The 13,284-nt window shown below is 28.0% G+C and overlaps 1 protein-coding gene across 1 annotated transcript in view; it reads left to right on the top strand.

The window, feature by feature from the left end:
• Nucleotides 1-10,147, top strand: part of LOC111632350 (SEC14-like protein 2) — a 41,215-nt gene extending 31,068 nt beyond the window's left edge. Inside the window, 6 exon segments of the mRNA XM_023376759.1 lie at nucleotides 114-192; nucleotides 266-339; nucleotides 4,769-4,853; nucleotides 4,922-5,028; nucleotides 8,544-8,844; nucleotides 8,917-10,147. Coding sequence (XP_023232527.1) covers nucleotides 114-192; nucleotides 266-339; nucleotides 4,769-4,853; nucleotides 4,922-5,028; nucleotides 8,544-8,844; nucleotides 8,917-9,050 — 780 coding nt within the window. The 3' untranslated portion in view covers nucleotides 9,051-10,147.
• The last annotated feature ends 3,137 nt before the right edge of the window (nucleotides 10,148-13,284 follow it).

The following is a 13,284-nucleotide window of genomic DNA, read 5'->3' as shown; positions in this document are numbered from 1 at the left end:
GGTTATATTTCAGTTTTATGACAGTTTTTACAAAGAGATTAGAAATTAAATATTGCAATTTATTTCAATAAAATTACAGGTACAGTAATTATCATCATTTCCATTATTTCTAGTTGGGAAAAGTTGTTGAAACTCATAGCATTATATTTGATTTGGAAAATCTCACTATGAAGCAAGTTGCTTGGAAACCTGGTAAATTCTGTTGAATTAAATTAATGTATATATATAAACAAAAAATTTTAATATTCTTTTCTTTTTTCTCTAGCTATTGATATGATAACTCAACTGGTAAAATTATTTGAAGATAACTATCCAGAGAGATTGAAGAAAGCCTATGTTGTAAATGGTAAATTGAGTTATAGGTGCTTCAAAATCATTTTTATTTTCGTTTGATAAATTTTTTTTTAAAGCATGTTTATTCAATGATAAAGAAGATGATAATGAAATTTCTTAGAATAGGTATGTTTGTATGAATTATTTTTATTTATATTTTTGTTTTCATTTTACTAAGTATTTTGGATTAATTTACAGTAAAATTTATTGTTTAAATAATTTCATAATTTTATTTTCTATTATTAAATATAAGGATTTTAAAAAGTATTTAAAAGATTTCAGTTTTATAAAAATGCATGCACAATTTTTAACACTCTGTAGCAAAATTAATAAATAATTTTTGAATTTATAAAAATATATTTTTTTTACACTTTCTCCATCCAAGGGATTAGCTATAAAATAAATATGATAAAATATAAATTTATCAATAAATTTTGAATCTCAATTCAAGGCTAATATACACTGTATTTTCATACACACTTTATATGAAAAACAAGAAACTGTGAGATCAGAGAGGCTGCAAACTCTTGCTGTATGCCATATGTCTGTTTTTGTCTTTTTGTTCTTTGTACATTTTACCCTTGTTCTTTGTTCTTTCTACTTTTTAGAACTTTCTAATCTCCTCGATTCTTCCTTGTTGGAGTTGAGGGCTAATTCCTGGAATAACCAGTGTAATGAGTGAGAGATTACCTGATGGCATATGAGTTGAAGAAAGGTCACTTTTGAGCTGGTGCTTGAAGAGAGAGGAGGATGATGAAAAAGCAGACACATGATATTGTCCAGTAACTGAGTAGATTGGTGAAGTCATAACTTTGAGCAGAAATCCTTGAAATTCCTGGACCAAAGTTAGTGTGTTAAACTTTCTTTTCTCTGTAAACTTTCAGAAGAGTTTGAGAATTTCAAAATAGTACATCTAACATCCAGAGGTTTATTGAAGATGACTTTATTTGCTTAATTTACTTTTACATATATATTTTGATATGATGTTTACTTTCTTTCCCTCCTCAGTGATGTTTCTACATAAGACATAAATATATTAAGTATCGTACATTAGTTATATTTTAAACAATAATATAATCAGTACTTGCAGATTAAAAAATAATAGTTCCAAACAATTTTTTAAATTCATACACTTCCAGATCGTATACTTTAAAAAAACTTGTTAAAAACAATTCACTTATCCATAATGTTAAATATACTCTATGTTAAAACAAAATTCAAATTTAATTTAATATTTAGTTCTGTTCAATAGCACTATAATAAACATAATTACTTACAATTAACAATTATTATTTCATACTGTAGACTGTTTTACAGATATTTCATAAGTAGAAAAATATTTTACATCTAATTACAATGATGCTTCTTTACTTTAACATTAAGCCCTCTAATATGTCTAGTGTTACCACCTGTCCGGTTTTCACCCAGACAGTCCGGGTGAACTATTAATTTTGTCCAGGAATTTTGTAGAAATTGTGAAATTATGACGAAACAAAGTTCTTGCAAATATTTTTACAAATTTACACTATTTTAACAGCGAAAGAACTCGCACTCACTGAAACTCATCTGCAATTCTGCCATGTTAATCTGTTTATGCTGATGTGTAGCGCGCAACCTGTCGACCTTTTTTCTTTTTTCATGTATGATTGTACACGTCTTCAATATCCAATAGAGCTAAGTCATCTGTACATGTTCTTTCTTACTTTAGGATTACTTATGTTACTCTTATGCAAGTCCCTAGTCCAGGGATGGCGAACCTTTTTGAGTCTGCGTGCCACATAGTAAGCATATTAAGAATACTTTTCTTTAAAAATGATTATGCGTGCAGAAGTTTTAGACTTCTAGTAACTATATTTAAATTTGGCCAAATGGCCGAGCAGTCAAAGTGGTAGCTTATTATTGTGGACCTGAGATCAAAACCTCAGAAAATTTTCAGGTGGTGACCTGGCTGTTCCCTTTGGAGTTTGCTAAATAAAAAAAGCCCTCTTAGTGTCCACAGGGCAAAAAGAGTTTTAAAAAATTATATTTAAATAAATAAAATAATATGTTGTAATTAGAGTAAATGTAAAGAACCTGATTGAAAAAGATGATAAACAGAAATCATATAATACGTTACATGCAAGATGATTTCTTCAACGTGCCACTTTGGGCAAGCGTGCCATAGGTTTGCCATCTCTGCCCTAGTCCCTAACTGTAACTGATTTAGAACCAGCATGCACGTTATTTATTCTTTGCATTGTAAAATAACATTGCGCATGCGTCAGGAGCTTTGTTCGAATAAACCTGACCTGCTGTCTGGGTCAGTGATTTTGAAAAGGTAGCAACACTAAATATGTCATACCATACTTTATTAATTTGCATACCTGCAAATAAGCAAATAGTCATCAAGTGAAACCTTTGGACGTTAGATGTGCTGTATCAAAATTCTAAAACTCATCTGAAAGTTTACAGAGAAAAAAAGAAAGAATTTTAGCACTCCCATTCACATTAGTGTATTAGAGTTGGCATTCAATTTAACCAGTTTAGAGTTTTAAATGAGTGACCAACAATTTTGATATAAATAAAAACCCTCAAGCACCAAGGATAAGACAGAAGTGTGAATTTTGTGCAAGAAGTTCCACGTGGCCTCTCACAACAATGAGAACTGAAAGAAGTTTGCAGGACCCCAGATATTCTATCCTATCCACTATCTTTACTACTTCTCGCCCCTATCTTCAATTTTCCATATTAGCATAAATTTAGTATTAAGGGTTAGTTTAAGAAAATTATTATTGTAATAATTATTCTTGTTTATTGTATTGGATTAATGTTATTTTTGTTAATTTTGTAATTGTTCCTCTGACAAGGGGGTTTAGGATTACTATTAGTAACAGAGGACAGAGTAACAGTCCTAGAGTTGGCATCCTTGATTAAGCCTGTATATAGTTATACCATATGTAAATAAATACATTTTCTAACATCTACTACATGTTTAGTTTGTTGGGTGTTTGTCTAGTGGGCTAACAAAAACCTTTCATATATCTCACAAAACTGATAAGTTGTGTATATAGCAGTATAAATTTTGTGTGTGATAAAGTGATGTCAAAAATGGAGAATGTACGTTCATTTGCATTGAAGATCAACATACAAAACAATTGCTTTTGGATTTTGTTTGATGGAGTTGTTTGTTCAAATTCTGAGGGTGAGGATAAAGTTGAGGAACAAGTTGACCTTGATATGACTTTGAAAATGTGCTCGAAATAAACAAACATTCCAAAAAAAGGTTATAAAAATTCGATGGAGTCAGAAATTTCTTCTTTTGTTTTCTTCTTACATAAAATGTAAAATTATGAAAAAATTATATTTTTCTTTCCCTTCTGACTTTCAGATAATATAAAACTTCAATTTTTAAAAAACAAGCCAATAGTGACTATAAAAAATTTTTTAAAAAAAGAGTTTAAAAAGGTATAAAAAAGAAAATAATCTGCAGAGAAAAATCTTTTATTTACATTATTACTAACAAGCTTCCCAAATGCATTTGGTGAAATGCATTCGGGAAGCTTGTTAGTAATAATGTAAATAAAAGTTTTTTCTCTGCAGATTATTTTCTTTTTTATACCTTTTTAAACTCTTTTTTTGAAAAATTTTTATAGTCACTATTGGCTTGTTTTTTNTGAATTATTATTTTGATTATAATACTTATCAATATTTATTTTTAAAATGTTCTATTCCTTGTATTTCATAGTATTTTATTTTCATAAAAATATCTGGATTTTGAATGTGATACAGATTCTTCTGATTTTTCAGGGACATTTCAAGAGTATCATTCCTATAACTCATTCATATTAGTTAAACACAGTATAAAGCTGATAAAGCTAAACTAACTATAGATACCACATGAGCTGATCTCACGTAAACAGTAAACAATTCAGTATTCCTATTCCTTAGCAAATCCCATTAAGTAAAAATAATTTTTGTGTCAGAATCTTAAAGAATATATAGTTAATATCAAGATAGAGTAGCTTGTAACTGTCAGGTAAATAATACCAGTTATTAGTTATAGAATTGTAGTAGTAGAATAATAAGAATTAGTTTTCTTTTTAGTATCAAGTATTTAGATTTATCAAATTTTAAATTTCAATATTGTCAAAATGTTCAAATTCGTACAAGTTAGTGTTTTCTTTATATACAACTTTATTTTAAAAAATTTTCTCTCTTATACTTCTGTTATCCTGACTATTTGAAATTTATAAAAAAAATTTTTGGATATGAGTATGGATTTTATTGTGTGTACAGAAAAGTGAATTTATATAAATGTTATTACATAATTGCTAATTTTTTAGAAATTCATATCTAATCAATTTCAACAAATTAAAAATAAAGGCATGCTTAAGCAATTAATTAATAAGCAAGCCATTGCTGCAATCTTTGATGACTGCACAATTGGCTTGTTTAGTTAAACCCATCCAGGAATTTTGTGATTAGGGATAACTTAATCAAATGATCAATAATGGCAAAAAAAATTCATGTTTATATGAAAGGTAGACATTTACTCAATATTTTTTCTCATATTTGTTTTGAAATTTATAAAATTTGATTATTATATCAGAAACTTGGAAGCCAGCATTATTAGAAGATATAGACAGTGATGTCTTACCAACTTATTGGGGTGGAAGCAGAACAGATGATGATGATGATCCAAAAGTTTCATCTATTGTAAGTGATTATTGGTTAATAATTTATGAGGGCAAAAAATATTGTAATAAATTTTCTGGATTTTTTTATTATATTAAATATTCTAGCAATTTTAATTTCTTTATTCTCCAATAGTTGCATGGTGAAATGCATAGGTTCTTAGTGACTTATAGTATAGTGCTAGATTTAGATTCTGGTTAATATATACACACACACTTACATATTTTGTTACTTAAACTATGTTTGGACCTGTATTTTTTATTTTCTCACTTATGCAGGTTGCCTTTTGGCACTTGGCAGTGATTTGATTATTTTGCATTGATGAACACCATTCTTGAATATCTTGAAATTAATCTTATAATATTAATCAATTACATTAAGAGGATGTCCAGTAAATATTCAGACTGATTTTATTATTTTATAAATATTACACACAGAAAGGAAAATTAAAAACATCATTTTTCAACATAGGAAAAACACATGGAAGAGGCAAAGAACCGTCTATATTCCAGTAGTGTAGAATTCTTTTGGTTGACCAAATCCATTGAAGAATTGCATCAATAACCCCACTGTTGTTCAAAAACTTTTTCAATGAGATATTCTTCATGCAATCAAACAAAAGATAACCATTTGGTAAAAAATTGAAACTGTAGCCAATATTTCCATTGCTAATACTAGCCATTGAATGAACCAATACTTCCATTTTGGCAAGAATCTCCATATTTTCTCAGCTGTATATTGTTTTTGCATTATCCTGTAATAAGTTGATACCTTTGCTTGACATCATGATATTTTTTTATTTATGCCCTTATAAATTTTGCCAGAAAGTAGTTCAGATTAGTCTGTATTGAAAGTCCTCTCTTTGTTCATAAATCCACATACATTAATTACTTAATTAATTAATAAATTAATACACTACTGTAATTCTAGAAGACCAATGCTATGACTTTGCCATTGAAAAGGTGAATGCAAAACTTCTTTCAGAATGATTGCAAGATTCAAATATAGATATAAGGGAAAGAGTACTATCTTTCAACACTGTTAACTGTGTGAGAAATTTTCATGTTGCTGGCACTTTCCTTTATAATGTACTTTATCACAATTCATTGTTTTTGAGTAGGTATTACACATTGTGTCAAAATGTTTAATAATAAAACAGAAAGTTCATACTTAGCCCAGTATGTGACAGTGATATAAAGCATATATTCATAGTAATGTAGCTCAGTTAAACTTTATGTTTATTTGAAATTAATTCAAACCAGAAATTTACTGGATAACTCATGTAAAACCACTTATATCATTTTTTTCAGTTGAGTTTCTTAAATAGATTTTAAATCAAAGATGCAGAATATTTTCAGCACCAAAAATTTCCTGTAAACATACACAAAATTTCCCTAAAAATTATTGTACACTACACACAAAATAAAACAAGAATTTAAGAATGAATTAATAATTATTACTAGGTAGTTTGGAAAATTAAAGTTAAATTATACAAATAATTAAAAAAGCATACCATGTAATTTGTTGAACTACACTAAACTGATTCATTTTAATTTTAAAAATTTTTACATTAATTTGAATTTCCAAATGAGACAGGCTTTAATTTAAACCAATGTCATCATCATAAGGTAGTATATACTATTATAAACATCACATAATGCATTAATTAATAGAAATAAAACTGAAGCCATAGCCAATTCCTTGAATAATCTATTTTTAACAGATAACTAACAGTCTTTAATAATAACTAACAGTCTTTTTTGATGTCCAAAAACACAAAATTTCTTTAGGACAACCATGGTCATGCAATTTTTTCTAAAATATTATTTACAATTTTTTGCAAAAAAATTTGTCAAAAACTTTTTTGGTTTTTGACTGACTTTTTCATTATTATTATTATTTTATTTTTTTGAAAATATGACCATATTTGTATGGTGTAAAATAAAAAATATTAAAACTACTCTACAAAAATATGAATAAAGGAAAAATAATACAGTAGAATTTTGTTTTAACAGATTGCAGAACAATGGATTTTTCTTAGCTCCATCTCCAGTAGACATTATATTTTTTATTATTAATTAAAGGTTAAAAAAACCTTTAATTAATAATTGGATGTTTCTAGATACTGAATTTAAAAAAATACATTGCACACTGTGCAAACTAAGTGCATAATCATCACGGACGGTTCTCACTGCTAACATTGCACCCATATGTTAATGTCCTCCTGTGGCGCATTGATTAGGGAGGGAAACTACTTTTGGCTTAACACTCTCAAATATGCATGTGTGTGCAACAAAAGTGGGTCGCACCTTTGTTGCAGATGTGTTTGGGAATATCACACCTTGAAATTGTGCTCGCATAACAGTAACATTTCATACTGATGATGCCACCAAAAGAATATAAAAAAAACACCTTTAACAATAGTGTTCTATTTTGAGTTAACTGAAGAAGATTGGTTAAAATGATCGAAAACGTTTTTAATTTAGTAAATTTTATTTGCTGGATTGTTAAATGTGTGTTTTTTATAATATTTAGTTATCCAGTATGTACATTTTTATAAGTACACCAAAAGAAGCCCAGAAGCATCGCATCATCAAAGCAAACCAAGATGGACAAGTTTTTTAACATATGAAGTGCTAATAATCATATGTAATTTGTTTTTTGGCTTATAATGTATAGTTTCTGTCAGCTTTGTTATGACATAATGTATGAATATTGTAATATATGTGTTTATATAAAATAAAGAATAGAAATCTCAAGACACTGAATAATTTCAAGTACAGGTGTTATTTTATGTAGAGGGTTTAAAAAACAAATTTTTTCATATAATGGATATTTTCCTGGGAGTGCAAGAAATCTGTTGTTCATGATATAACAAACTTTCAAAACAACAGATGATTTTTGGGGCCCCAAGCAATCCATTAAAACAAGATTTTACTGTATTTATAGAATGATGATAAAATTTCTATTTGACAATTAAGAAAAAGTTTTTAAATGCAGATTCTTCATTTGCAAATTTTCCTTATGAGGAATAATTGAATATTTTGCCTTAATTCAAGTCAACATGAAATGTCACCCATTAAACTGTCAAATTTTTAAATGAAATTGTGGTTTGATAAGTGAGACTAACCTGTTCCTAATGTAAGCAAGCTGTGATGTAACAAATGACTGAACTTATTAAAAACAAAGTAAAAAACATTCTAGTTTCACTTTTAAAACATATGGTTTCCCTGCATTTTAGTCAATTTTCCTTATTAACATCTGCAGGCTTAACTGAGATGCTACTCCATTTTATTGTAACATTTTTGCATCTATTGCTATATTTTTCTACTAAAATTTCTTTGAGACTGTCTTAATTTTTCCCAAACCTTGTTTGTTTATGTGATTAGACATATTCTGTATCTGTGATATATGATAAAATTTGCTTTAAATCTTGTGAAAATAATTAAATTTTGTTGGAAAGGTTTAATGAAACTCCATTAGTTTAATTTCAGAATAATAATAATAATACAGTTTGTTTATATTAATATAATCAGATCTGTCAAGGTGGTGCAGTTCCTTGTTCCTCATATACAGCACCTAGTCGTCGTCTTTCCATTGATCAGAATATGACAGCAGCTGTAGTTGAGAAAAAAACACAACTGCCAATAGAATTTCAAGTAACAGAACCTGGTTCGGTTCTTCAATGGGAATTTCAGACTGAAGATTACGATATTGGATTTGGAGTATATTGCAAATCTGAAAATGGAGAACAGAAAGAACTCATTCCCATTCAACGTGTAAATTGTCACTTAGTCCCTGAAGATGGTATGGTTGTATGTGATACAGCAGGAACATGTAAGTTTTATCCTTTATTTCAGTTAATTACAATAAAATATAAATATCATAACAGATTATATTTGTCATTAGATATTTTGAAATTCGATAACTCATTCAGCTGGTGTCGTCGAAAGAGGCTCATGTATCGAGTTGAGGTTATGCCACCTACTAAAAAAGAAGAAATGAAAGAGATAACCCAAAATAGTGAAAATATTCCAGTATAATTAGTCCAAACTTAAAGGATGCAGATTTGCCACTTTATAAATTGCATCCAATTTCATTAATGTGCCCTAATTAATTGTTCTAATCTTACTCTATACAAGTTAATTTGAATATTTAAATCCAAAATTTTGTCAAATTGGCATTGAGAGAAATTTCATTATGTAATTATATGTGCTATAAGGAGTGAGATTGTTTATAAATTTAAACTATTTCTTTCTATCAAAGATATCTATAATGTGACGGTAAAATCATATACATATATATACATATATATTTTTATTAAGAATTTTTAATTATTTCCCTTCAAAAATATGCATCCAAATGATTATGAATTTAGCCATTTAACAAAATGGCAAATATGCAGTAAAATTCCATATCAGTAGCATCTATCTAATTGTTGAATGTTTTATCAATTATCCATAAAATGTTCTTAATAGTTGTAAAAATTTTATTATTCCTTCCTAAATAAATAAATATAAACAAGTTATAGAATATTAAAATCCACATAGAAAATGCATTAACCCCTCAATGCATTTTGTTCCAAAAATCACTTTGATATTACTTTATAGTGATTTGAGAGAAAATGAAAAATATTTTATCTTAATAGTTTACAAAATGTTATTATAGACTATTTATAAATATTTTTAATTAATATATTGGCATATTTAAATGATGACTGGCCAAATTTAATACGTAAGAAGAAAAACTGCAGTTACTATGTTAAATTCATGTAGTGAATTTCAAATATTAAAATTGTTAGATAAACTCACATGCTTGAGGGGTTAAAACTCACTTCTAAAGCATTTGTTGTTGTTCAGTGTATTCAAATGCACAAGAATCATAAGTTTTGACAACACAACTGATTAATCCAAGTTAAATTAAAACAATAAACTAAATCTTAATAGTTATTTATAAAAAAAGTTATTTTCTATAGCTCTCATATAGATCAGGTAATATTATTTAACATAGATTTAAAGTAATGTGATTAGATTTTTCTTACTGTATCTTGTGTTGTTTTTCTTTTACATATTTGAAACCAAAATTCTGAATAAGTTGGCATTGGAGGTGTTTTTACATACATATATAAATATTGATATATACGTAACAGACTGAATCAATTGAAAGAAAATTTATGATATTAAATTATTATTATGCAAAAAGATGCATAAAATTTATTCATATAGTATTGAAAAATTCTTTTTGAATAATTTTAAAATTCTTGGAATTTTAAAAAATTCCACAAATTCTAAATAATAAATGGTTAAAAGAATTCTTAAATATTGTTGTAAGAATTTTCTGTCTTAATAGCATTAATCATATTAATTTCAGTTTCCTTTCACATTGGATTAAGTTATATATCAATGAATTTACCTATATTTTATAAAATTTAATATTGTCACTATAGATTTATTTACTTCAAAACTTTACTAAAACATAGGTAACTTATTTATATGTATTTTAAAAAATCATGAATACTGTAGAAGAAATTAATATAAACTATTTTTGAAAAACTATGCTTGAAATTGGAGTGTAAGCAAAGTTCAAATCAATGATTTAATAATTTGCTGATTCAAAAATAAGACTATCACAGAACTACATTTCTACAGTAAATGTATTTTTAAACTTAAACTATTAAATCATTGATTGGAACAAACATAAAGAATCACACATTGAATTTTATTGTTTTTATCAAAAACCTTATAATAAAGAAATGTATATATTCACAATGAAAATTTAAATACCATATTTTCTTGATCTTAAGATGAGCCATAAGTTTGAAATTAAATTGTAAGATATTTTTATACGGAGAAATTTTCAAATAACTTTTTATTTAACAAAACTTAAACAAGTTAGAAAAAAATTAATTCAAATGCTATGAAATAAATATTTGGCACCTATTTTCATGCTCTTCTATATATACAACTTTTAAATGCAATGTCATATTTAAGGCATTTTAATTATATTAAAAAGGAATTTTTAAATTGTTAACAGCAAAGCTTGTTTGAAATGAGCAGTGTAGCTGAAACATTCTAATACTGGTGCATAATATATTATATGATCAGCTGTCAATAACTTCTGATCATTGTTTTTGTCTTGAAATTTAAGGTGCATCTCTGTTTTCAACAAGCTGAAACAGGTAAAAAGTGTTTCAGAATCAAGGAAATATGGTATTACCTGTCTAATTTCTGTTTTGTAATAAATATAAAACAAAAATTAGATTTATTACAGTTCACAGATTTCTTGTTTAAATGATTAAAAAATTTGATTGATCTAAATGCTAAAAATTATATAAAAATATACTTGGGTTTTTATTTATTTCTCAAACTGATTTATTAAGTGGAAAGACAATAATAATAATAATAATAATATATTATTATTGTTTTTAGAAACAAAATGGAATTATCTATGATAAGAAAAATGGAAAAGAAAAATGTGATTAATGTATGTTGATAAGTAGCATTCATTGAACACAAAGGGAAACAAAAGATAAACTGGAATCATTTTACAAGAATAATCTCTATAATTGACAAGTTGAGCATTTATAAATCATGTAATAAGAAATAATATTCAACTTTTATGACATAAAAATCAGATTTCTCCCAGATCCATATAACAGATAGTTAAAAGCATTAACTATCAAATATATTCATTAAAGTTGCAATTGTTGTTTAACAGCAATGTATAGTTAATTTATTGCTATTTCACTATAAGGATACAGAAAGATGAAACTTGGATTAATGCAGGTTATATTAAGAAAATTATTTGGAATATGCAATACTTCATAATGATTACTTTAACCAACATACAGCTTTTTCAAGACAATCAACTAATCTCTCTAGAAGAGAAAAGCATTTTATTGTGACTCATATATGGATAGTGAAGATAAAATTGTATATACACTTCATCTTCACCTTCCATATATTTCAGTATTAGGGATTGCAATTGCTGGATCCCTCATCCAGCTGGATCCAGCACATTTTTCGGCCTGTTGGATCCAGCACCAGGTGCTGGATCCACGCTGGAGATCTGCAAATACTCAATTAACTTTCTAAATAATGGTGCAAAAGTTTACGTTGTTGGCCTTGCTGCTTTGCTACGTGCGTTATCGCTCGGCGGCGAGAGCGACGTTGCCATTCAGTGCGGCACGTACTACACCCCCTCTCTACACTGCACCGCCTGCTCTTTTACCTCTGGTGATCTAATTGCCAGTTGACTTTCCACTCTCGCTAAATAAAGTATCTTCACGCTAAATAAAATAAGTAACTCCTATCCTAGTCCTGGTGCATAATTCTAATTTACGGTTGGTTGTGACGTCAATGAATCACGTGACGGAACAATCGCAGTTTAAACTGGCCGTAGAAGCTCTCTGCAGAAGAGTCGAGTTTGATAACTGCTGACACAATCCTGAAATTTGTCTTAGACAAACTAAAAAGCCAGGACACAATCTTGAGTGCCAACCTTTCCGAGGCACTCTGCAAAAAATCAGAGAACGGCATCTTACCGAGGTCACAGGGATGCTGATTTACATACAGAACCCGAAGAAGTATGATCAAAAAGTCAGAAAGCTTTATCTTTCACATGCCGAAAAAAATGTAATGCGCCAAATGAAAAATATGCTGAATCGTGTAAATACATATGTAGTGGAACCAGCAGCAATGGCAGAGGATATTATGGAGGTGAAAAACGATGATCCAGATAACCTGGATTTCCTGAATTTCACATTGGAACAAGAATTAGAGATCCAACTAAAGAAAACTTCATGAAACAGAAAGAAACTAGTACTGAGAAGGATTATGATAAGTTATTAAAAAAGGAAATGGCTGTTTATGAAAGTGAGGGAGTCAGAGGTGAAAACTTATCTTTGATTTATCATTATTTGATGACACTGAAACCAACTAGCATAGAGGCAGAAAAGGCCTTATGTAGGGAGGGATATACATGCAGTTCATTAAGAAGTAGGTTGGGAGACAACACCATCAATACCATTTGTTTCTAGAGATTATACTTTTAGAAAAGTAAAAAAATAACAGAAGTGATTGATTTAATTTTATTTAATCCTTTAAAATACTTTATTCAAGTCAAGACTAATATTTTATAACTTCTACTCTAATTCTATTAAGTAAGAGTTTTTAACTTTTATTCTATAAGTGGTTAGTGGGCTAGGCTAGGCAATTTTATTGTGAAAATTAGTGAGAAACTGAGACTACCTAGTTAGTTAAATAGTTAATTAAATTA

Source organism: Centruroides sculpturatus, unplaced genomic scaffold (assembly GCF_000671375.1).
Source record: "Centruroides sculpturatus isolate CEXI.00-Female unplaced genomic scaffold, Cexi_2.0 scaffold675, whole genome shotgun sequence".
NCBI classification, from domain to species: Eukaryota; Metazoa; Arthropoda; class Arachnida; order Scorpiones; family Buthidae; genus Centruroides; species Centruroides sculpturatus.
Note: the sequence above shows the minus strand (reverse complement) of the source record. Positions and strands in the feature narration are given on the sequence as shown.